Source organism: Cardiocondyla obscurior, linkage group LG12 (assembly GCF_019399895.1).
Source record: "Cardiocondyla obscurior isolate alpha-2009 linkage group LG12, Cobs3.1, whole genome shotgun sequence".
NCBI lineage: Eukaryota > Metazoa > Arthropoda > Insecta > Hymenoptera > Formicidae > Cardiocondyla > Cardiocondyla obscurior.
This window is the reverse complement of record NC_091875.1, coordinates 4,247,012-4,271,887: the sequence shown is the minus strand read 5'-3', so window position 1 is coordinate 4,271,887 and position 24,876 is coordinate 4,247,012. Positions and strand designations below refer to the sequence as shown.

The 24,876-nt window shown below is 30.8% G+C and overlaps 3 protein-coding genes and 1 pseudogene across 8 annotated transcripts; 3 read left to right on the top strand and 1 right to left on the bottom strand.

Annotated features, from left to right (window-relative positions):
- The first annotated feature begins 279 nt into the window (after positions 1 to 279).
- On the top strand, positions 280 to 4,794 carry LOC139106921 (putative inorganic phosphate cotransporter). The gene is made up of 7 exons (XM_070664013.1): positions 280 to 390; positions 900 to 1,033; positions 1,716 to 2,016; positions 2,190 to 2,440; positions 2,525 to 2,674; positions 2,814 to 3,188; positions 3,393 to 4,794. The coding sequence occupies exons 1-7, from the start codon at positions 300 to 302 to the stop codon at positions 3,540 to 3,542; spliced, it is 1,452 nt and encodes a 483-aa protein (XP_070520114.1). The 5' UTR covers positions 280 to 299; the 3' UTR covers positions 3,543 to 4,794.
- On the bottom strand, positions 1,608 to 17,044 carry LOC139106933 (phosphatidylinositol-glycan biosynthesis class X protein). 6 transcript variants are annotated; one of them, XR_011546438.1, is made up of 17 exons: positions 16,452 to 17,044; positions 16,140 to 16,388; positions 15,936 to 16,065; positions 15,257 to 15,729; positions 14,167 to 14,861; positions 13,669 to 13,962; positions 13,276 to 13,523; positions 12,884 to 13,109; positions 12,127 to 12,694; positions 11,248 to 11,403; positions 9,245 to 9,445; positions 8,859 to 8,919; positions 8,331 to 8,560; positions 7,680 to 7,967; positions 6,663 to 6,776; positions 2,204 to 2,414; positions 1,608 to 1,998 (listed from the first exon to the last, which is right to left on the bottom strand). XR_011546438.1 is itself a non-coding variant. In XM_070664034.1 (5 exons), the coding sequence occupies exons 3-5, from the start codon at positions 16,265 to 16,267 to the stop codon at positions 15,277 to 15,279; spliced, it is 711 nt and encodes a 236-aa protein (XP_070520135.1). In that variant the 5' UTR covers positions 16,268 to 16,388; positions 16,452 to 16,651; positions 16,726 to 17,043; the 3' UTR covers positions 14,986 to 15,276. The 6 variants fall into 6 exon arrangements, 4 of the variants coding, with proteins under 4 accessions (XP_070520135.1, XP_070520136.1, XP_070520137.1 ...); XR_011546439.1 differs by having other exon boundaries at positions 15,276 to 15,729; XM_070664034.1 differs by lacking the exons at positions 1,608 to 1,998; positions 2,204 to 2,414; positions 6,663 to 6,776; ... (8 more) ...; positions 13,669 to 13,962; positions 14,167 to 14,861 and having other exon boundaries at positions 14,986 to 15,729; positions 16,452 to 16,651; positions 16,726 to 17,043.
- LOC139107027 (uncharacterized) lies at positions 4,168 to 14,858 on the top strand (annotated as a pseudogene).
- A 279-nt stretch (positions 17,045 to 17,323) lies between the features above and the next one.
- On the top strand, positions 17,324 to 24,376 carry LOC139106911 (piwi-like protein Siwi). The gene is made up of 11 exons (XM_070663994.1): positions 17,324 to 17,588; positions 19,244 to 19,393; positions 19,898 to 20,003; positions 20,245 to 20,385; positions 20,677 to 20,885; positions 20,968 to 21,153; positions 21,219 to 21,389; positions 21,461 to 21,737; positions 21,809 to 22,170; positions 22,235 to 22,643; positions 22,884 to 24,376. The coding sequence occupies exons 2-11, from the start codon at positions 19,250 to 19,252 to the stop codon at positions 23,525 to 23,527; spliced, it is 2,649 nt and encodes an 882-aa protein (XP_070520095.1). The 5' UTR covers positions 17,324 to 17,588; positions 19,244 to 19,249; the 3' UTR covers positions 23,528 to 24,376.
- The last annotated feature ends 500 nt before the right edge of the window (positions 24,377 to 24,876 follow it).

Sequence of the window (24,876 nt, the reverse complement as noted above, 5' to 3'; positions counted from 1 at the left end):
TAACTGTATGCTCGAAAACCTGTAAAAAAATGTGTGGATTGAACGTATTTGATTCGTCACAAAACAATTTTGATTTTACATAGTATTTAATGTCGATTTTAGACAACAGTTTGATATAAAATAATGAAAAATTAGATTACTCAACTGTTAAGTGACAATAATGAATACGATAACGATAATAATAGCTAGAGGAGAGGGAGCAGAGATGAGGTCGAAAGAAGGGGCTTAAGTATAAGTATTGCTGCAATAATTCAATTAAATAACAATTCTAATCTAGTGCAGAGAGACACGTGTGTAAAATGACGATTGTCAGTAAAGGTGATGACGCCAACATGAAGAATATCCCGCGAGAGATGCCCACAGTGTCGTTAACAAACCTACAACAGAACTGTAAGAAAACTGCTAGTGATTGTGGATAATACTCAAACAAGGATTACTCGGTAATTTAAAGGATTCGTAATCGATGGAGTTTGAATATTAGACTTTAAGTCTATATTATTTTCAATAAACACATTTTTTAAAAGAAAAGTTATAGTAGGTAAAAAATATTTCTTTTTCTTAAATATATTTAAGTAGAGAGATATGCTCGATCGAAACGAATGCTATACATAATTTGTAAATATAAAATCAAATCTCTTTGATCGCTTAATGTTTAAATAGATTTGGTTAAGTTCATCATTGTAAGTTTTTTCAAAATTCAAAGTTTTATTTTTGCAAAAGCGTTTGATTAAAAAATATGTTTAATATAAAAGCGTTTTTTTTACAATTTTTATAATAAAAACTTTATTAAACTTAGATAATTATAAGTAATGTAATTTCTAAATGCTTTTTAAATTAATATTGATTAATTCGCTTATTTATATAAAGTGAATATTGAAATAACAGTGTTTATCTGGCAGGTGGTTTTAGAGTCAGGTATCTACAGGTGCTTTTGCTTTTCTTGGGTGGAACTATTGGACACAGTCTCAATGTTGGGATATCTGTTGCTGTGGTGCCGATGACAGACGCAAGCACCGGACATCCAGACTTTGAGGTAAACTACTTGTTTAATTATTTTTTTCACCTGCTTGAAAGTAAAAAATTCAACAATTTGAAATGACTTTATTCGATTGTTTAAAGACATTCTATAGATGTAAGGATTTTATTAGGTTTATAATAGCAATAGATCATATTAAATTAAATTATTAAATTTGTTCGAGTAAGCTAAACCTTTTTTATATACGAAATATAAAGCAATTATTATATAAATTTTACATCTATGATGAAGGCTGATAAAGCTATCTTTGATTTTTTATGTTGAGTCGTAGAATGTGACAAAGCTAATACATTCATTTCTATACTTTTCATCGCATAAATATACATCTCGAGTGAGACGATAAGGTCTATCATTGTTTTTAGAAAGTCATTAATAAGATCGATCAATAGATAACGAATTGTCAATTTGTAATCACTGAATCTATCTCTCTGTTCATTCTGATAAACTTTACGAATTAATTTTATCATTTTTTAATGTACAAATTTGTGCTACCTAAGCTTAATTTTTTTTAAGAAGCCATTCTCTTAATTATTCCTCAAATAAGGAACCTCTTAAAATAATCGTACATATATTTTATGGTTTTTTCTAATTGTTCATTTCCCATTAATATTGTCTTGCACAATTTTCATTACAAATTAAGATATAAAATAATTAAATTATATTTTAATTATGTTGTTAGGATTACAAATGGAATAAGCTGCAAAAAGATTTATTACTTAGCTCATATTTCTGGGGCCATTTGGTGACTCAGATACCATTCGGGTATTTCGCCGATATCTGGAGTAGTCAGAAGATTTTTGCATTTGGGGCAATAATCTGCGGAGTTTTTAATATGTTAATACCAGTTGCTGCTCGTTTCACGGATTTAGAAGGCGTCATAGTTTGCAGGATAGGCATGGGTCTTACTATGGCTGGCCTATTACCTTGCACTCAAAGCCTTCTGTCTAAGTGGGCACCGCCTGCTGAAAGATCACGACTAGGTAATATTAATAATTAATTCAGAATCGCCCCAAGTATATTAAATTTTATGCAAAATTTAAGTTTCTTATAATTTTAACGTGAAAAATAAGTTTTGTACGATCTAATTTAATTTTTAATTAATATAATATAATCACAATCGTACATATATTTTAATTATTACTTTGTATTACAGGAACATTTTCTTACTCTGGTGGTCAATTTGGTACGGTGATCACACTAATAGTTGCTGGCGTACTCGCTGAATCGAGTCTTGGTTGGCCCAGTATTTTTTACATGCTTGGTGCATTAGCGATTGTCTGGGGCATAGCATTTCTTTGGTTTGGAGCAGATTCGCCATCCGTTCATCGCAGTATTTCACAGGAAGAAAGAATGTATATAGAAGAAAGTTTAAAAACATCTGAAGCAGAAAGGAATGAAAAGAAGGTAAAAATTCGTTATCATAAATCGTAATGATATAGCTAATAATTAAAATTAAAAATAAGTTAAAGATAAATTTATATCTTGTAGAAAATTAAAACACCGTGGAAGGAAATCTTTACGTCAAAACCTATGTGGGCTATCATAATTGCCCACTCTGCACAAAATTGGGGATACGTTACTCTATTAACGGAAATACCAAGTTACATGTCAGGTGTAATGAAATATAAAAGTATGACGGTAAGCAATAAAATTTTGCAAAAATTATTTATCGGCAATATTTTAATATTTGTGGTAGATAAAAAATTATTTTCTGCTTTGAATGTTAGCCTTTGAATTTATGTAGTATACATATAAATTAAAACATATTATTTTATAGAGTGGTTCAGTTTCTTCGCTGCCATACTTGGCGATGTTGATTTTTAGCCTTCCTGTAAGCTGGTTATGCGACTTTGCATTAAAAAAAGGTGTGTCCAGAGATACGACTAGAAAGATTGCCAATACAGTAGCCTTTTGGGGCCCGGCATTAGCTTTAGCGTGTATAAGCCTCGTGCCCATCGATGATTATATCTGGGCTGTCACCCTTCTCGTAGTGACAGTTGGTTTGAACGCTGCATGTTATAGCGGCTTTCAAATCAATCATATTGATCTCAGTCCAAACTTTGCCGGAACCATGATGGCAATTACCAGTAGCATTGCTACTATTGCTGCTATTATTGCACCGCTGATATGTGGCGTGATCGTTACGGACGAGGTAATCATCCGCCCTTTTTTTTCTACGTATATGTATATGCAATATGTAATATATATAATATTTTTAAACAGCATTTTGTATAATTTAATTTATTTCTACTTACTTGCGATTTTTATTTTTTTATTTGTAACAAGCTTATTAATTTAATTACTTTAAGAAAGCTAAGAAATATAAGTTTCTATTGAGTAATCTTTTTTTTTTTAGAGTAATGCGGATCAGTGGAATATCGTATTCTATGTCTCAGCGATAGTTTACTTTGTCGGTAATTTAGTATTTTTAGTATTCGGCAAAGCCGAAGTACAATGGTGGAATGATTTAGAATCACCTCAACAAAAAAAGACAGGCGAAGAATAAAAAAAGAAACTTAAACGTGAAATTTAATAAAGTTATATCTTGAAATTTTTGAAATTACGATTGGATTAAATATCTACGGAATTTTCATGGTAAGTTACAAAGCGTGCCATGGTAGATTTTAATTAGTTTGTAAGACTAGAATTAATAATTGACTACTTATTATTTTATATTTAAATAAGCCTTTTTTTGCAGTTAGCACTAAGTACTAGTTTTTTTACTCTTAGCGTAGATAATCTATACGTGTTTATTTTCGATTTCGATTTGTTTTGAGGATTCAATTATTTCTAATTATTATAATTATTATGTTAATATTACACGTGAATGAGTAGTACTCTTGAAAAACCGGAAAAGTATTTCAAAACTTGTTGCATCAGAACGATTTGGACCTTTTAGACCTATTTTGTAATTCTCTAAATAATTTCTCCTAAAAAAAAAAGCTATTAAGCTTCGATTTTATGCAATATCTAAATTTGTACGAAAAGAGATAAAGAATTAAATCATTCGAATCACCTGTCGAATGACGACGACGATGGAGAAGGGGAACTAGCGACAAGACATAAAAGGAAGGGGCATATATGTCGGTATAAATATCACTACGTCGAGTTAGATAAGGATTTTAATGAAGTACGAGAGAACGCGGCGCGTGAAGTTACGACTATCAGTAAGGACGACGACGCCGACGTCGTCGAAAAAACATCGCGAAAGATGCCTACCGTGGCATCACCGATCCTGCAACAGAAATGTAAGAAAATTATCAGTGACTGTGAATAATGCGTGAATATATCTGAACGAAAATTTATCTACGATTAAAGGATTAGTATTTAACCGATGGAGCTTATCTTGAGAACTAGATTTCTTAAATCCATAAAGTTTCTGATAAACAAACGTTTGAAAACAAGAGTTAACTAAAACTACATATTTATCTAGAAGATAGCTAAAGAAGCTTTTTCTAAAATAGATTTTTAACAAAAAGTATGCACAATCGCTTTATAAGTTACAAGTGTTAACTGAAAGGTTTCGTTCAAAAGTAAAAATTAATATTTATAATTTGTAAATATAAAGTGAATATCAGATCGTATACTTCAGATGCTCCAAACTGTTTGAACAAATCGTGTGTCGTTAAAAATTTCATTTAAAATGTATTGCAAAATGTCAAAATATATATTTTCTGTGCGTAAGTAGATACTTGTATCTGTTGATCATCAGACAAACATATTCGTTAATGAAAAAAAAAAAAAAAACTAAATAAAAACTCATTAAATTAATTTCCATTAAATTAATATACCAAAAAAATTCTTTTTTTAGTATAAAGATTTTTAAAAGTGCAAAACAGTGGAAACAAAAAATCGGCTTATTGTTAAAGTTAATTGTGACATTAAAAATTTGTAACTATTCGTGCGTGATAAGTTTCGTACGTGTTGTCGAACAATATCATCTTTTTTTTTATCGCGACAATGCACTCGTTTAGAATGCAGATACTGCATCACACGGAAGTGCTTCCTATTCGTTTGTATAATTGCGTTGTTGAACTTAGCTTTAAGATTACCTTGCAGATAACATAACAAAACGTACTCGATCCTCTTCGTTGTAAAAAAAAAAAAAAAAAAAAAGGCAAATACGTAAACAAATTTTATATAAATAATTAAATTGCAATAATAATGCTGGACATAAGTAGTCCAGTTACAAATTGCAATCAAAACCTTAATTCTATAATTATTCGCAAAAGATACTGAAAGTGTTTTCTTAGCTTGTATTTGATAACTTTTGTGTGTGTCGTTTTGTTAATTTATCAGGAATTATCATACGCGTCAATTATAAGTTCGCTTCATTTCGACCACAATAAATAGCGATTCGTTGCGATCACGCTATCGGAATAAGTTGCCATTTGCAACACACGATCAATGATCCAGAACTTTGCGCGATCAACAGATGCACGTCACAAGATCCATTTCACCACGTTATTCTTTCTATTGTTACGTTAAGTAATCATATTATAAAAAAATATATATATATATTCGTACAGATTACGTTAAATAGATATCTTTATAAATTTTTGTAATCAAAGCAATTTATCTTTAGATTGTTATTTTATCGGATTTTATTCGCTGCATCACCTGTTATAATCTAATTTCGTTGAAATGAGAAATTTAATCTACTGATTAAAACCTGGCAACTTATAATTTTAAAACATGTGGCTATCGCGTACTACATACTTCCAAAAAGTGCTTATTCACGTTGCAGATATTATATTTCTATTATATTGATAGAATAAAAATGTGAAATCCATAAATTTTTAGATCAAGTTTTTTGTTTGCTAATCTATTGCTGCACATGATACTTACTCGATCATGAATTTGAAAATTAAATAAATAACATTTCTAATTAAAACATTAATTTTTATACAATAAAATAAATTGAAAATAAATTATAATAAGTAAATATTTCGTTCGGTTAGAATTTTTCTTTTTAACATTGACCTATAGAAGTACGACCGTGGTTTAATTGTTTTTCTAAAGTCGTATAATGCAAGTGAAACCCACTTTCAAGACTTGTATATATAGTTAAGTATGTTAATTGAATTTTGTCGCGAGCAGAATTAACATAGATTATTATTCTAATTCCAACAAAAATGCAGGCAAAATGTGACTTAATATAATTATATTTAACGAATGTTTCTTCGAAATATCTACCAAAGAAATTTTAAATTTGATTTATTATAATAAATCATTTCCTATGTTTTACCATTGTATCACTTGTTATTGAAAAAATTAATATTTTAATTATAATTGTTAAAGGCCACATATGTACATAATTTTACACATGCTTGCTATTTATATTTTAATATTCCAGAGAGCACAATGTCCAAATTCGAGACATAGAACGTCTAAAAAAATGTCTTTTAGACGTATTTAAGAAATCTTTAACATCCTTTTTTTTAGACGTCCTATGTCTCGAATTTGGACATTGTGCTCTCCGAGATCCTTATTGTTCTCATTTACTTAACTTGTTTATTTAATTGCTGTTGGTGTTTGACGTTAATCATGATTCTTGAAGATTAATTTTAACACTGCAATGGCAACTATTTGTACTCTAATTATTAAAATTAAAAAATCAACTTACAGGTATCCTCGGAATGAGGCACTTGCAGATACTGTTATACTTCTTGGGCGTGACCATTGGATATAGTCTCAGGGTTGGAATGTCAGTGGCTGTGATATCGATGGCAAATTCAACCTCGACAAATTTAGATATTCCGGTAAATTGCACAATTACATATTTTCGTTATCTTAAAATAAAAAACTTGACCTAACGCTCAAACGATTTCAAACACTTGAGATTACGCTCTTGTGATTTGTTAGATAAGCGTATCGAGCGTGATACGTTATATAACAAAATAGCTTGATAAATTCATTCAGATTGTAGTTAGCAAAAATCTTGTGTATACAAAACTTTTTCGCATTAAAAAAAAATATTTATACTTTTTCGAGTATTTTTCGAGTTATTAAAATACTTTAAACATATACATTTTTTAAACGTTTAGAAACTAGGTTTAAATTACAAAGAAATTTATGTTATGTCAAGCTTCGTTGATTTGTCGTTGTAGACTATACGTATTGTCGAGTTACATGCAGTTGAGAAGAACAAGATATTTGAAATTGTTGAATTATTAAATATGCTCGTTCGAGCATAACTGGTTACGTATATACAAGTTTTTATTAGACACAGAAAATCCCGTAAATTCACAATAAATAAAATGACTAAGTTATAGATCTCGAGATATAAATAAAAAGAAATTTAATCTAATGTCTGTAGTGAAATGAGACGATTCTGATAGTATGCGCTATGAGGATTACTTACGACAATCAAATAAATCTTGTGGCTGACGCTTTTTTTTCTTTATATTAAGAATATACCACTGAATATAATTAAGCTGATACATTCACTCCCGTGCAGTTTCTTGTATGTTAATGCACATATTTCGAATAAATAATAGATAACGGTTACCGTTATCTTTACAAGGTCATTAATGACTATCGACAAGTAATGAATTGCTAGATTACAATCACCGCAAGCCTTTCTCTGATTGTCGTAATAAACTTCATTTTAATTAAATTATTCAAAAATTATATTAATTACCTTGTTAGAGTTACGGTTGGAATAAAGTACAGAAGGATTTGGTGCTCAGTTCATTCTTCTGGGGGTATGCAATAACGCAAGTGCCGAGCGGATACATTGCCGATGTTTGGAGTAGTCAGAAGCTCCTTGCTATTGGAATGCTACTTTGTGGGATTTTTAAAATTATAACTCCAGCTGTTGCCGATTTCGGTGGTTTATCAGCTGTTCTGGTGTGCAGGGTAGGCATGGGACTCACTCAGGCTTGTCTATTACCTTGCGTCCAAACCCTCCTTTCGAAGTGGGCACCGCCTAATGAAAGAGCACGGCTAGGTGAGAATCGATTCAGAATGTGTCCAGTACATTTCAATTCTATTATTATATAATTAACAAAATTACCAGTTTAGATTGATTTTTTTTAAATATAACTCTTTGTGTATTTTTTTTTAACTACATTTTCTATTTATTAAAATTAAATGTAAAATTTGGACAAAGTTTTATATTTTTATCTCCTTTATTTATTTTTTATATTAAAAAAAAATTGTTTTAATATATTGATATCAGAATTTATTAGAAAAAATTAATTTTATAATTTTATCACGAATTAATTGCTCTACTTACGGTGCATCGTAACTAATTATAGTAATATATCTTTCCAATTAGTCTACTTTATACCTCAGGAACATTCGCGTATGCGGGTGCTCAGTTCGGAACGGTGATCACAATGCCAATTGCTGGATTTCTCGCTGAATCGTATATTGGTTGGCCCAGCATCTTTTACATATTTGGTGCATTAGCGATCGTCTGGAGTATAGTATTCTATTACTTTGGAGCAGATTCACCGTCCGTTCATCGCAGTATTTCACAGGAGGAAAGAATGTATATAGAAGAAAGTTTAAAAACATCTGAAGCAGAAAGCAATAAAATAAATAAGGTAAAAATCTAAATTGTCGTAAATCTTACCATATGGTTAATGATTTAATGTCATATGTAATAATTGTTTTTCTATTGTTTTAAATTTTAATTTGTAAGATAAAAATAATTTTTTTTAACAATTTAATCATATTTTTTAAATTAATTTTACATTACAAGTTATATAATAATTTTAGATTATAAAAATGCAATAAAAGTAATATGATATTTACATGCAAAATGATTTTATATCTTTTAGAAAATGAAAACACCATGGAAAGAAATCTTTACCTCAATACCTATGTGGGCTCTCATAATAGTCCACTCCGGACAAAACTGGGGATACTGGACCCTGTTAACAGAAATACCGAGTTACATGACAGACGTATTGAATTTCAATATTGGAAAAGTAAGTAATAAAATTTGTCAATATATCTGTATTGTTTGGGACATCTTATATATATATATTTTAATTAAAATAAAGTTTTCTTTTCATAGAGTGGTTTAATCGCCGCGTTACCATATTTAGTGATGTGGATTCTTAGTTTTCCTATAAGCTGGTTATCTGACTTCGCATTGAAAAAAGGTGTATCCAGAGCTATAGTCAGAAAGACGTGTAACACGATAGCCCATTGGGGTCCGGCTATCGCTCTGGCCTGTATGAGTGTCATACCCACCGATACTAGTGACTGGGCCATTGTCCTCCTAGTTTTGGCGGTTGGTCTAAACGCTGGATCTTTATGTGGCTTCCAAATAAATCATATTGATCTCAGTCCAAACTTTGCCGGGACCATGATATCCATTACCAATTGCATTGCGACTATTACTTCTATTGTTGCGCCAATGATATGTGGCGTAATCGTCTCTGAAGAGGTAATCTTTATTTAACAGTAATTACAAGACGGTTTTTATCGAAATAATTCTTGTTTTTTTTTTTAGGGTAGTGTAGATCAATGGAACATAGTGTTCTACGTCTCAGCGATAATTTACTTTGTCGGTAATTTAATATTTATAGTATTTGGCAAAGCCGAAGTACAATGGTGGAATGATTCAGTAAAAAATTAAATACAGAAAAAAAAAAGAAACGCAGAATTAAAAATCGATTGTTATTTTTTATATGCTCTTAAGAATTTTGATAATTGTTACTGGATTTGTATTTATAATGATTTAGACAATGTATGAATGTGTCGCTAAGTGTGTGAAGTAATTTATCAACTTGAAATTAAAAAATTTTTAATTAATTTTTATTAAATAAAACTTTAAATATGCTCTTTAAAAATAAAAAATTATGATGGTCCTTAAAATATTTATAATTATCAATAAACAACTATGCATATCACAATTAATTAAAAATGAACTAATTGCAAATATATTTATTGTTACGAAAGCTAGAAATGTATCATAAGACATTATGTTTGCCGTATCAAATTCTAAAAGTATTTATTAAAATTTTTGTAATATTTATTATATATTTTTAGAAACATTAATATTTTGTTCTTATTTAACATTATTTCTTGGTTATAATATTGTTTTATTTCTTTCTTTCTTTATCTCTTTTCCTCACTCTCTTCCTCTCTCTCTCTCTCTCTCTTTCTCGAAGTAAGATACAAAGATAATAGAACAGTAATTTTAAAAAAATTAAATAGATGACGGATGTTATTTATCTTATCCATTTAATTAATTAATTGAAAAAAATTATGTTCTTGTAACAATTGTTATATTTCTCTTATATGTATTAATTGAAAGCAAATCTTTATCTGATAGAATACAAATATGTGCTTAAAACGTCAATATTTGTTATCTTTATAATTTGTTATCTTTATAAAATAAAAAAAAGATTGCGATTAATTCGCAAGTATATTATCCATTACAATCGATTTATACTTCTACAATATCAAAAATAAATATTTAATGCATTAAAAAATAAAACATGTGATGAAAATTAACATTACTATAGTCAACATTTTTTTAAAATTACAAATTATATATAATCAGCATTAAATTAATAAAACCATTTTTGTGATAGACAATAATTTATCTCAGGGATATTTATCTATACGTCTCACATATCTCTTATATGTATATTATAAAAAATCATTTTATCGAGTCTAGACACAATTATATACAGGGTGTCTCACCCCATATTAACAAACTCTCAGAGTTAGATAAGTCTCGTGGATACAAGTCAATAAGTTCTATGCCATTTTGTACAATTCTCAACCATTATTAAAAAAAAAATTAAAATATGTAACTTAAGAGCGACAAGGAAGCTGCGGGCGTGTGAGCGCGACAGACGAATGGCGCCTCGTCTGTCGCGCTCACTCACGCGTAGCTTTGTCGCTTTTGCGCTAGACAAATTAATTTTTTTCTCAATAACTATCGTGAATTTTGCAAAACGGCAAAGAACTTATTGACTTGTATCCACGAGACCTATCTAACTCTGAGAGTTTGTCAATATGAGGTGGGACACCCTGTATAATAAACAATCTAAGAAAAACAATGAGCAAGTGTGTAATACATTTAGGATTACTTATTATACCTTTTGTTGCGAATTTTAATACTGAATATGTATTATTTAATTATTGATACGACAGCAAAACGTGTCTTCGTTCAAGCATACGTTTGAAAGGGAAAGGTGGGAGAATTGGTTTTCGGCGATAATATAAAGCAACATGCATACCATCCATGTGTCGTAGTCGTTTCTGCAGTTTGCTCCTCGAGTGTTAAGTTCAGAAAGAAATTCATCACAATGACATCGTCTCCCCAGAAGAAAAGGATCTCCATAGTATCTCTTTCAGAGAAGATGAAAGTCCCACGGAATAAACCAAAAGGTGATCTGTTAAATAATGGTTTAAATTACACACACATACATAATATTGTGCATACAATAATTACTATCTTGCTGTAAAAAAAATTTTTATTAAAAAAAAGAAAAAATTGAACTAAATAAAGGAAAAAAAAAAACTCGATAATTATTCATTAACTAAATTATGGACGAGACAAATTTTTGAAACTATTTTTATCATTTCAAATGTAATGGAAACCTTGAGTTAATATATTGATATGATAATGAATAAATGACTAATTTTTTTTTTAACCTGTTTATCAGTCTTTTTTTATTTATTTTTGAAACAATATAAAGGAAACATTTTGTAAGAAAAGTATTATTACTTATTGATTAAAATTAATTTGCATTTTACGTATTCTTTAATAAAATGGTTTGGTCTTTGGAATGAAGGAAAAATCAAAAATAATTATCGAGATTTTATCGATCGCGCTCGCATCGATCGCATACCGAAGATTTCTGTGACGCAATGGATAATTGTTGTTGGATTTTAAGCGCAAACAGAGCAGTCGGTCTTATTGGCGTAATGCGATCTTGATGACAATGACACAATTTGTATTCGATTCCACGTTTATACGTGACAACCATGTAAACTTCGTCGAGGACATTGTGTAATAAACGTATTACTAACAGAATACAGAACATAAATTATAATTCGAATATATGTTACTTTTATATTTTATATTTAAGAACTAACAAATGCTTTGTCCTTACCATTCGGTGCACACCGGGTAGTTCCTTTCATTGTTCGATGACACGTGTTAAAAATATAATTTCTTTTTGTAGCATGGTTCGGATGTAGACACGGTCAAGTAGGACTCATGGGCTTAGGCTTCTTTTGCTGCTATGCCATTCGGGTAACGATGTCGGTAACCTTGGAAGCGATGACCAACGCGGCCAGTGCCAATCTCGATTTCAAAGTATGTATTACAATTCTGACTTTCTCTTTTTATGATTTTTTAAAATATGATTTAAAGGAGAATGCATTTTTGCTCTTCGAAGGAATTCCAGTGGGACGATTCAGTAAAGCACGTGATTCTAAGTTCCTTCTTCTGGGGCTATGCCTGCACACAAATTCCTGCCAGTATCCTTACTCAACAGTGGAGCGCTCAAAAATTATTTTCATTGGCGTTGATAATCTCCGGATTGGTGACTCTTGTCACTCCTTGGGCCGCCGAGTACGGCAGTTGGCAAACGGTGGTTGCCGGGAGGGTAATAAGCGGTCTTGTTCAAGGTTCTGTATTGCCGTGTCTTCATACCCTGCTGTCCAGATGGGCGCCGCCTGAAGAACGTGGAAGATTTTGTGAGTATAAAAGAAAACTGCCACTATCCATTATTATGTGCCTCCATCAAAAATTAAATTGATGTCCGATATCTAAACCTTGATTTTTTATATCACTTTCAATATCGATCTTTTATATATATATATTCGTTTTGATATGAATTTATGTACATACAACTAATTGCACACCTTGTTGCACGCGGAAATTCGATTTATTCCACAGGCACGTCGAATTTGACACATTAACAGATAAATTACATAGCAGAAGAATTTTTATTACAGTCTGATGATGTCGAATTGATTAGGCACGTCAAGATCGTCGAGTACAAAGCTTCAACAATTATCGTGGAGTAAAAAAAAATTCTTTACAATTTCAATTATCCAAGCTTCCACTTATCCGATTTCTTTGTCATCGCTAAAACAAATAAAAAATTTTTTTTTATTTTTTAAGCGTTTATAAAAATTTTATTACAACAAATATAATTAAAAATTATTGAGAATTAAAATTAATTTTTTTAAATAATTAAATTAATAATAATTGTATCAAATTTTGACACAGAAAAATCATGGTTGCAACATACGTATATTTCACATATTTCTCCAGCAATGTTCGTTTATTCCGGCGGTTGGATCGGCAACGTAGTATGTTTGCTAAGTACCGGCTTCCTTGCGGCATCGCCCATCGGCTGGCCTAGTTGCTTTTACATTTGGGGTATTTTCAGTGCCTTCTGTGGCATTTGTTTCTATTTATTCGGTAAAGATTTACCTTCTGAACATCCTCGCATACCTCTCGATGAAAAGGAGTACATTGAGATGAGTCTAGGAGTAACTGAAGTAACCAAGGTAATATTTAACTTCAACATAATACATTTAATAATTATTTTAAGTATAAAAGCAAATTAAAAATATAAAACTAATTTAAAACTTAATGTACATTTATATAAATTAAAATAAATAAAATATCGTAAACTTACGGAATTCTATAGTTGCAAGTGTTGCAGAATAAAATTAAAAAATTACAGGTTTACAAAATAAATCCTCATGATCGATTTTCCTGCACAGTTCCTTCTTTGCTTTCAGAAACCTGGTACTCCATGGATATCAATATTACAAAGCAGACCAGTTTGGGCGCTACTGATAGCGCAATGCGCGCAGGGTTGGGGATTCTGGATGCTGTTAACGGAAATCCCATCCTATATGACTTCAATCATGCAGTTCGATATTAAAATGGTCAGTTTTTTTTCTCTTTATCTTTTTCTGTTGAATATCTGTTAAAATTAAAAGAAAATTAAGTCATTAAATCGAGATAAAAGTTAATCTGCAACAATAAAAATAAACACAAAATAAAATAGAATTTTATCAAAACTAAATAAATCAGTATTGTTTAATCGATCTGAATAAAAGAAACATTTAACAGTAATATTTATTACACTATTACACTAAATTGCTATTAAAGAAATATTAATTAATACTTATTTATTTCTGATTGCACAGAATGGCATGGTGACGGCGTTGCCCTATTTTACGGCGTGGATCTGCGGTTTTCCAATCAGTTACATATCTGATTTATGTATTAGGCGTAAAATTATAACGACAGAAATGTCTCGAAAGATCTGCAATACATTCGGACACTGGATTCCCGCGGTCGCACTAGTTGGGCTGGGTTACGCGAGGCAAGACCAATCTGAACTGGCTGTGGGTGTTCTCGTTATTGCCGTGTCTTGCAATATTGCCGCTTTTTGTGGCCATAATGTTAATCATATGGACCTCAGTCCAAATTTTGCCGGCCCACTTATGGGATTCACGAATACTATTGCGTCTATATGCAGCTTCCTCCCACCACTGATTGCCGCGGTGATCATTAAAGATAAGGTTTGTAATATCTTACATTTATATAATCTGCTTATAATTATGTAAAATATTATTATCACTTTTTTTTTTATTTTACTTTTAGACAAATATATTGCAATGGCGAAATATGTTCTTCTTATCAGCTGCAATATACTTGGTAGGCAATCTCATTTTTGTCTTATATGGCACAAGTAAAGTGCAAAAATGGAATGATCCAATTGAAAGTAAGCGAAATAGTATTGTGCAAAAAGTATCAACGGCACCAACCACCATCTCGACAATACAAGAAAATGACATCGAAAGAATTCCATGATAACTAAAATAAAGAAATTAGGCAATAAGTTACCTATTTTTATGTTCCCTTTTTTTTTAATTTATATGTGTGGATTTGTGATTTGTGTAATAACTTCTGAATAATTTAGAATATTAACATAGTCGCGAGCATGTATAAAATGTATATATCAAAACATTTTAACTAGAAGTTACATATAAATATCGCTTGAACATGTGTGTACATGTATGTATATATAAATTATCAATTTGAATTCTCTACATAAATATCATAATTTGCGTTTAAGTTTAGAATTTAGTTTAAATAAATACATTTTATATAATAAATATATTTAATCTTATTTTAATAGAAAGACTAGTTCCTATGTAATCATGTTTCATTAATAAAAATTTTTATATTGGTACAAAAAAACTGCTTACATATTTAAATTGTATCTACCTCAGTCTTCTTTTGGATGACTTCGCGTATTGGTCAAAATGGCATCACCAATGAATATTGCACCAGCAAACGTTGTTAGTAATGTGATACAAGTGATAAAAAGTGATAAAGATGAGTTGCCAACTGGTATTGGCCAAACATATTCAAAATTGTTCGATATATGATATGGAATTTCACGCCATTTGACCATTAGACTAACGCATGGTTCGCACAAATCTATCTTAGACACTCTATGATCCCTGACTCTCTTTTGGCATCCCAACAACAGCTTTGGCTTAGGCAAGGTAATGTTAACATAACCACCAGTTTCTACTGCATATCGATATCGTTGGTGTATAGGAATTATTAAATTAGAAAGTGACGAATTTATAGATGAACAGCTTGTCACATTTTGTTGAGCAGCATTTTCTGCGAATAACTCAACGTTAGTCTCGCCAGTGGAACATATTGTATTCTGAAATTCAATAAATAATTAGTAATCAATAATTAATAATGTTCTTTAACTTTATATAATAAATAATCAACTTAATTATTTTATAAATTAATATTATAATTTTAAATGTATAAAATGTAGAAATATAATAAATTTATAATACAAATATAATCAATTCACGATCGTAACATTTTCTGAATTATATTAATAACAATTAAAGAGCTTACTGTTCCTTGTCTTCTCATTTCTGCTATTTCATCTGTGTTAACATACAATGCTGATGGCAGTTCCATATAAATTGCAACTTGACAATCATTTTGAGTAAGATTCTTAAAGTGTATGCGATAAATCAATGTTCTGTAAAAGAAAAAAAAATATATTAAAAACAAAAAACGATTGTCATTTAAATAATAATTTATTAAATTTCTAACCTATGAAATCCATTTCCTTCTACGTCGAGATCGATCTCTGCTTTTACTCCCATGCAAATTTGCACGCTTTGCGTGCATAGGAGCAATACAATTTGCAAGAGATTCGCTTCGTTGGTGTGCCTCGTCATTTTTGAAACTGCTCATCGGAGGACCCAGCTCTGAATCGCGGTGCATCACAACGTCACGCACACGAACGCAGAGTCTCGTCCATCATCCGTGTGAAACCGGCGCTTTGACTGGCGTCAAATACTAGAAAAGAACGGACGTATTTCTTTATTTTATTCTCTCACGCTGGACGATAAAGATACATACCGCAATTCGAAGTTGGGCGAAGAAGTCATCATAGGTAATTCAGTCATTATTCTATCTTTATGGTTTATTCGCGTTCCGTAGCCGCGTCGATCCATTCTCGGGATCGGGTGTCGTTAATCAATCGACAATCTATACGGTTGTTGAGTGCTTTCAAGCAATTTATCAGCGTAAAAAAAATCAGGGCATGCTGCAAAATTTAACTAAATTCCCGAATAGTTGCATAAATTTTATAAAATGATAATTTACTTTAATCGTCACTCCTTTCTTTACGTACATTATACAGAGAAAAAGATAACCTTTAAATCGGGCCTCATTGAAAGAAAAGTGAAGGCCTCATGGCTTTCTCACGCTGGACGCGATGTCAAATAAGCTCTGATTTTTCAAACGCGCTACGTCGCACGTAAAGTCGGCCGAATCTCAATTTTCGTCGCTATAGCGATCAACGACATGCGTTGCAACAGTTCATTCTTCTTTCTTCTTCTAACCGCGCATCGTAATTGTAAATCCGGCCTGAATAAGGATTAACCAACCCTATCTTACTTCCCCACTACCTACGACGACACTCTTCTTCTTAAAACGTAATTCGAGCCGAGTGCTCTTATTGGTCGCTTGAGATATTGCTTTAACGAAGGATTTCATTGAAATATCGCGCCGTGCGGTGTTTCCCGCGGTGTTCTTTCGTCGCAGGCTGCACTTGGCAAGTCTAAGTTAAACGCTATAGTGCCGACGTCTTCCCTAACGAGAATTAACGCCTGTAAACCGATCAACGCGAATCAACACGTGGCCGAGCCCGCGTTTTCATTTAATCAAGTGACTTGCTGCACCGTATCTGATTCGCTTAGCGCCGGCCATGTGACTGCGAGGCCCTTGCTAATTGGAGGGGTAGTAGCCTGTTGCTGCCTGTTGCAAGATAAACGAGTGAGGAGCATTCTTCTTGCGTCTTGGTTGTGAGCAGTAGCTGCTGGTACTTCGTCGAAGTTGCTTATTCTTCTAAATCGGAGGAAACCCGCGAGCTGCTGCAAGCTGCTGGTGCGCTGACCACGCGGGATCAACCTGATTTAAGAGTCGACCTGCAGAGAACTGCAGAGATCCATCGAAACTTGACTTTCAAAGGAAACGGGAAAATAGAAGCGAGTGGTAAGTAATCCAAGTTTCATTACATTTAGCCGACGATTTCTGTGAATCTTAAATACATCTTGCGGGGCCGTTGGGTGATAAAAGTTTTAAGTAAGTTGCAGTAGCATTTCAGACAAATGACGCACGTTTTATCTAGATACAGATATGTATGTCTAACGTTACGAAAGATCTTGTTACACAAAATGACGAGCGAGTCGTTTCGTGTGAACGAAAAGAATCGTACGTATAAGAAAGATACAGCACGTATGAATAAAAATAAGCGAAGTATAGCACGCAAGAGAAAACGTATGATTTAGTTTTGAATAGCCATTATAATTTGAAAAGAAGTATCGATTATTTTTTATATTATATCGTCGAAGATTTTTCAGACAATTTTCGTAGGTTCTTTCTTCATTTCTTTAATTTTTTTTCATAGAGGCCTTATCTATTCTTAGCTGCATTAAACGTATAAATTATATCTGTAATGCAAATAGCAAGTAATTAAACTAAAAATGGAGAAAAAAAAACTACTTATTTTTCCTCTTATATTCGTTTGGAACAAAGACTTGCGTTTTATATCGGCCATATTGTGTCACGTCGAATTGGTGTTGGCGAAGACGATGGAAACATTTATCTAAATATGCAAAAAATAGTCTAAAGTCACAACCTGAAGCCTGCTAGATCAACTGAAATAAAAAGTGCTTGTTTCTGTTTTTTTGTGACAAAACATTTCATTTCAATGACAAACGAATTGCAAAAATTCGTTTAGAAGCGAATAAAATAACATACGCGGCAATCAGAGGACGATCGTAAATATAACATTAATTTCATCATAAATTGTCACAAGTTATTTAGATGTATTATTAACTGATTCAATTTCGCTAATATGCAGATTTCGACTAAGTTCCGATTAATTTAATTAGGTTAAATTTAATAAAATATTTGAAGAAAGCTGTACCACACGAAATTTTTTCAATCAGCTGTTTTTTTGTAACGTAAATTAAAATCGGACTAAAATGATATGTGACTGTGATTGGAAAATATCACATTTTTCACTATAATTTATTTTTTGAAAACTAATAAAAAATGAGTTGTATGTAATAACATATGTTTTAGCACTATAATACAAAGATATTAAAAAGTTTTATCAATTCTTTTCGTTTTTTTTTTTTTTTTGCTTGCATACATCAATTTTTTTGTCATATGTTTCTGGTGGTGCAAAACAAAAGATTTGATATAGTACCTCCATGGGTAGAGTAAAGGACCACATGGTGGGTCTTAGAATCCTTACACACACAATAGAACTGAAGTCATAAAAAATATTTTATTGAGACTTTAAGAAGTTACGAAAAGTCCGTGTAGTTGAACATTTAAGTCAACTATCTATGTGTTAGAACTTTTTTACCTGTGTATGAAGCCTGTTCAAGTTGTATCAGGGATTGATGTGAGGTTCATTTTTCCTATATTTATTTCTGTGTATAGTAACTATAATCTCGATTTAAATCTTTTCTTATTTTTTTATCTTTTATTTTAATAAAACAAATAATTTGCAAAGAAAGTTGATTTATTATTTTATTTTTCTGTAATTTATTAAAATACTAAAGCTGGGATTACTTTTTTTTTCTTTTTTCCTCCAGTTCTTCTTATCTCTTTTCTTTAATGTTTCAATTGTTTAGACAAAAATGTCACAAAAACAAGGTCGAGGTATGCGGGGTAGAGCTACCCATAAACCAGCTACCTCAACAACTGCCTCTCATCAAGAATCTTTACCACATGCACAAGCATCAACCAGCAGTGGAGATGTGAGGAGACCCGGAACCCAGCCGGTAATATATACGTTATTATAAAATATTAATGCACAATAAGATCAAAATTTTATTTTAAAAGTATGTTTGCAAATGTATTATTATGTATATTAATGCACAAAATTTTTCGAACTATTCTTGTAATAATTGCACATATCTATTTAACATTAAATACAACCTTTATGGAAAATTAATACATTATATTTTAATACGTTTAATAAAATTAATAATTTTTATTATTATACATGAATACGTTGTGTAGCTTTAAAAAATTTTTGCTAGAAATGTTAGTTTAATTTTTAAAGAACAATTCTATAAGAATATAAAATGTACAATTATTACTAACAAATATAAATTATCTTTTAAGTTTATTAATATTAAAATAATCCTACGGCTTTAAAATATTTTTTTTTTTTTTTTTTTTTTTTTTCCTTTAAATAAATATCTTTTTTATGCAAAGCAAGATTTATTCAATCATTAGCAATGTTTTAAATAAACAATTTTTTTTTTATTTATTTCTACCAGGGAACCACCACTGGACGAGGTGTAATTCAAAGAGTTGGCGAAAAAGGCGACGCGGCGATTGGACAACTAGGTAGAGGCGTGGAAAAACTTGGATTACAATCTACCGGTAATATTTTATAATTTGATATCTTAATTTATATAATAATGCTTACATTATATACGTATAGATAGATAATAATTTTGTATATTTCCCATAGGACCACAAATTTTCTGCACAACCTTTAAACATTTTTACTTGTAATGTTTTTCATATTATTAGTTAAACCTTAAACTAACAATTGTGTATGTATAATGTTATCTCGATAATTTTAATTAAATAAACAAAATTATTAATATTTTTGACATAGTCGGTGCTAGTGGCGATGCTGATTCTAGTGCAGCAAGAACCGGAACTGTAGTATCCTCTACACGAGGTGCAGCCCGGGGGAAAAGAATTCTTCCTACAGATCTTTTTGTAACAAAACCGAATCATATTGTAAACAAAAAAGGTAAGCAGTAATAATTTGATAAGTTAATTAAATTATTAATTTAACAAAACGTAAATTTAATTTAATTGTTTATCGATTTTGAAATATTTTATTGTGCATTTATTTGGTATAAGAAAGTGAGATTTGCTACAATTGCTTTTATTATTATGTCCCTTTTTTAGTACTTTATATACGTATATTAGTATAATACATATCGACGAAGTGAAGTAATGTAAAAAATTAAAAGATACTTCAAAAGATGTGTAGTTTTTTTTTTTTTATATTTACAAAAATTAAACTTTTAATTTTTAGGCACGTCTGGTGCTCTTAGAAAAGTAAAGGTTAATTACTTTCAACTGATTAAGATAACTAACTGGGCTCTCTATCAATATCATGTCGATTTTGCGCCCGAAGAAGATCGCACAGTTGTGCGTAAAGGTTTATTAAAACAGCATCAGAGAGAACTTGGCGCATATATCTATGATGGTACTGTAATGTATACAAGTCGTCGATTATTTGATGTAAGTATCAAATGTACAGGTTTTATACGATATAATAAAACATTTTTTTACACTTATTTTAACTATAATTGAAATATTTTAGCGTCAAATATTTACATCGCAACGAAAATCAGATGAAGCAATAATAACAATTACTGTACGTCTCGTTGGCGATATGGTAGCAGGAGATCCTCATTATCTACAATTCTTTAATATACTTATGAGAAAATGTTATGATCATCTAAATTTAAAATTGGTTGGACGTAATTATTTTGATCCTGACAACAAGGTAAACTATTCGAACAAAATGGGAAAAAAAATCAACATAAAATAATAATTCGATTTTCTTAACAGATTGTCTTGCCAGAAACCAAATTGGAGGTATGGCCAGGATATGTATCATCTATTCGTCAACATGAACGAGACATCTTGATGTGTGTTGATGTGATAAGTAAGATAATGCGACTAGAAACATTGCTAGACGTTTTAAATCAATGTTTTCACGAAAATTCTGACAAATTCAGAGTAAGTTTTTGTTTTTTTTTAATATGTATGATGTATAATATAATATGTATGATGTATATATGTGTTTACAGGAAAACTTTTGTAAATCTGTGATCGGCATCGTTGTTCTCACTGATTACAATAACAATACATATCGTATTGAAGATGTCGATTTTGCAACTACTCCTAGCCATACGTTTGATATGAAAGGCGAACAAGTATCTTATGTACAATATTATAAAAAAAAGTATGGGCTTAAGATTTCAAATCTTAGTCAACCAATGCTTGTGACAACTTCTAAAGCAAAAACCCGAGAAGCTGCAGAACCAGAGCGTGTTTATTTAGTTCCTCAGTTTTGTCGCCCAACAGGTTTGTTATATTAGTTATATTAATATTTTTAAAATTTTGTTTCGTATTGTAATAATAATGTTATTTTGCAGGTTTGACTGATGCTATGAGAGAAAATCACAGACTCATGGCAGGTGTAGCAGTGGAGACGCGACTTTCTGCTGCACGACGTATAGAAAAATTAATGAATTTTAATAGAAGCATTTGCAGATCGCCTGCTATTCAGCAAGATTTAAATCATTGGGACTTACAACTAGATGACAGACTGCTTGAAGTTGATGGACGGCAATTACCTAATGAAACAATTTGGGTTGCTCGAAACAGAAATCAAGAAGGTATTAATCCTGAGCGAGGCGATTGGACAAAACTTATGCATAATAAAGAATGCATATTCGCTCCACCATTGAATAATTGGACTTTAATAATTACGGACAGAGATAGATCCTCCGCACAGGTATTGTAAATTAATATTAACATGTTTAAGCAATGTAATATTATCAAATAATATTTTATTTTAGAATTTTGTAACCGCTCTAATAAAAGCAGCGAGAGGATTAATGTTTGAAATGACAGCTCCGACGATATACCCTATTCGTGATGATAGACCAGGCACTTACAACCAGGCATTGGAAGAGATTTTAAGCAGAGGTGTGATCCAACTGGTGTTTTGCGTTGTATCAAATATTCGCAGCGATCGCTATTCTGCGATTAAAAAAAAGTGCTGTATAGATCGACCTGTACCGTCACAAGTTTGTCTATATAAGACAATGACTCATAAAAATATTATGTCTATCGCTACAAAAATAGCGATACAGATGAATTGTAAAATAGGCGGAGCACCATGGTTTGTGGATATTCCATTAGATGGAATGATGACAGTAGGATTCGATGTTTGCCATGATACAACAGTAAAAAGTAAAGATTTTGGTAAGTATCAGTATTTTTGAAATTTACAATTTTACTGCAAACAGTGATGCAAAATTTTAATTATAACTTAAATTAATTATTTTAATTTTCTAAGTTCTTAATTGTTGTCACATTACAACGGTTTTTTTTATTAATTATATATATTTAAAATCAAGATTGAAGATGCAATTCTTGTAAATGACAACATTTATAAAGTACAAATTTATTGTTTGTTTTCTTAATTGTAATTTGTTATTGCAGGTGCTATGGTCGCTACTTTAGACAAACAAATGACTAAGTACTACAGCGCAGTAAGTGCGCATGAAAACGGCGAAGAACTATCAAATGATATTTGCATTAATATCTGCAAAGCCGCACAGGCGTACTTTGAACGAAATAAACGTCTGCCTCTTCGTATTGTAATTTATCGCGATGGTGTTGGCGAAGGGCAGATCGCGCAAGTGATGGAACGTGAAGTACATCAAATAAAAAAGAGACTCGATGAATTGTATCGTGGCCCAGATAAATACAGGATGACTTTTATAATCGTGACGAAACGACTAAATACAAGGTTGTTTTGTAACAACGATAATCCAGATCCAGGGACCATAGTAGACGATGTTATAACTAGCCCTATTAAATATGATTTTTTCCTTGTATCGCAGAAAGTGCGACAAGGTACAGTGACGCCTACATCGTACAATGTCGTTTACGATACGTTGGGGTTAGATCCGGATAAAATCCAGCGTTTATCGTATAAACTGACTCACATGTATTTTAATTGTTCAAATACTGTTAGAGTACCCGCGCCATGCCATTATGCTCATAAATTGGCGTTTCTGGTGAGTAAATTTATTCATCGAGCACCAGATACACAATTACAAAACACATTGTACTTTTTATAATCTCTTATCTTATAATATTGTACTGTTTTATTTTTTTTCAAGTTTTTTTACTTGTAACTCCGTATTACTTTTATTAATAATACACTTGATTGACATAGATTGTTTACAGAAGCAAGTATTATTTTCATATATAAAATCTAAACAAAGTTCTAAGATTTAAAAAACAAGTTAAGTATTTAATACTTAAAAGCTTTATTATATTTTTTTTATATATAATTCTAATGAGAAATATTTTATAATAAAGAAGTTTTTTTTATATTAGCATTAATATAAAATGTTATGTAGAAAATAAAATCTATAACATTGAAATTTATTTTAAGTGTATTATTAGCTATTTTTAACGATTTTATTATTGTTCAAAGTTTTCAAATAATTTTTAAGTTACTGCGTCTTATAATTATACTAAAATATAACAAAGAATAATTTTGTTTATTCGATTAGCTATTTAATACCATTTCAATGAAACATCAGGTTATTTAAAACTTCACTGTGCCGATAAGATTTTCACGATCTAATGATATCAAAATTTAATTCTAAGAATGTCATTCCACATTACCTCATTATGTTATTGTAATCTTTACGTTATTGAAAATCTTTTATTTGGATAACAAAATCATTGTTATCACGATGAAGTAAATGAGACTGATGTATTATGTTAGTTACCATTATTCAATTAAAATAAAAGTTTTAGTTCCTGTTTTTATATCAAAGCTACATTAACACTTTTGTTCTCATAAATATACATAGTTTTTATTACATCTATAAATAAGTAATATCTTTAATGATAATAAAAGACGTTACAGTTACGCTTGTGAATATAGTTTGTTATAATTATATTTAAGATCAAAAGTTATATAAATAATAGACTTTAAAATATGCAAAAGAAAATAAACTTGCATCTGCATCTATGACTTGTATTTAGTTTAATTTTTAAGACAAATGGAAAAAGAAACTAATGCATATTTTATGTGTACTAGAAAAAACTATGCGTCCGCTACACACGCGTCATTACATCTGGCGACATTGGTTAATTATAATAATTTCTTTATGATAATTATAATTAAGTAATCTTTAGTCGACGACGTGTTATATGTTCAAAAGATTCAATAACAAACTACGAAAAAAAAAGCTTGCGACTTACCGATCTGCATGAGTTTCAGCGGAGTTGTCGAATTTCTGCCGATGGCTGTAACATAAAATTAAATATTAATGTAGACGTGCTAAAAATAGATTGTGTTTAAATAAAAAAAAAATTACAAAAATGTATTTAATTCTTTAATAAAAATAAAGTTAAAAAAAATACGATATTAAAAAAAGAATTAATTCTTACCTAAAAGTTGCTCCGCCGA

Coding starts and splice junctions, on each gene's coding strand:
- LOC139106921 (XM_070664013.1), top strand. CDS start 300: ATGACGATTGTCAGTAAAGGTGATGACGCCAACATGAAGAATATCCCG. Junction 1,034..1,715: donor CCGGACATCCAGACTTTGAG/GTAAACTACTTG, acceptor TTATGTTGTTAG/GATTACAAATGGAATAAGCT. Junction 2,675..2,813: donor TGAAATATAAAAGTATGACG/GTAAGCAATAAA, acceptor ATTATTTTATAG/AGTGGTTCAGTTTCTTCGCT.
- LOC139106933 (XM_070664032.1), bottom strand. CDS start 16,267: ATGACGAGGCACACCAACGAAGCGAATCTCTTGCAAATTGTATTGCTC. Junction 16,066..16,139: donor GAAGGAAATGGATTTCATAG/GTTAGAAATTTA, acceptor TTTCTTTTACAG/AACATTGATTTATCGCATAC. Junction 15,730..15,935: donor AAATGAGAAGACAAGGAACA/GTAAGCTCTTTA, acceptor ATTGAATTTCAG/AATACAATATGTTCCACTGG.
- LOC139106911 (XM_070663994.1), top strand. CDS start 19,250: ATGTCACAAAAACAAGGTCGAGGTATGCGGGGTAGAGCTACCCATAAA. Junction 20,004..20,244: donor ACTTGGATTACAATCTACCG/GTAATATTTTAT, acceptor TTTTTGACATAG/TCGGTGCTAGTGGCGATGCT. Junction 21,390..21,460: donor AAAATTCTGACAAATTCAGA/GTAAGTTTTTGT, acceptor ATGTGTTTACAG/GAAAACTTTTGTAAATCTGT.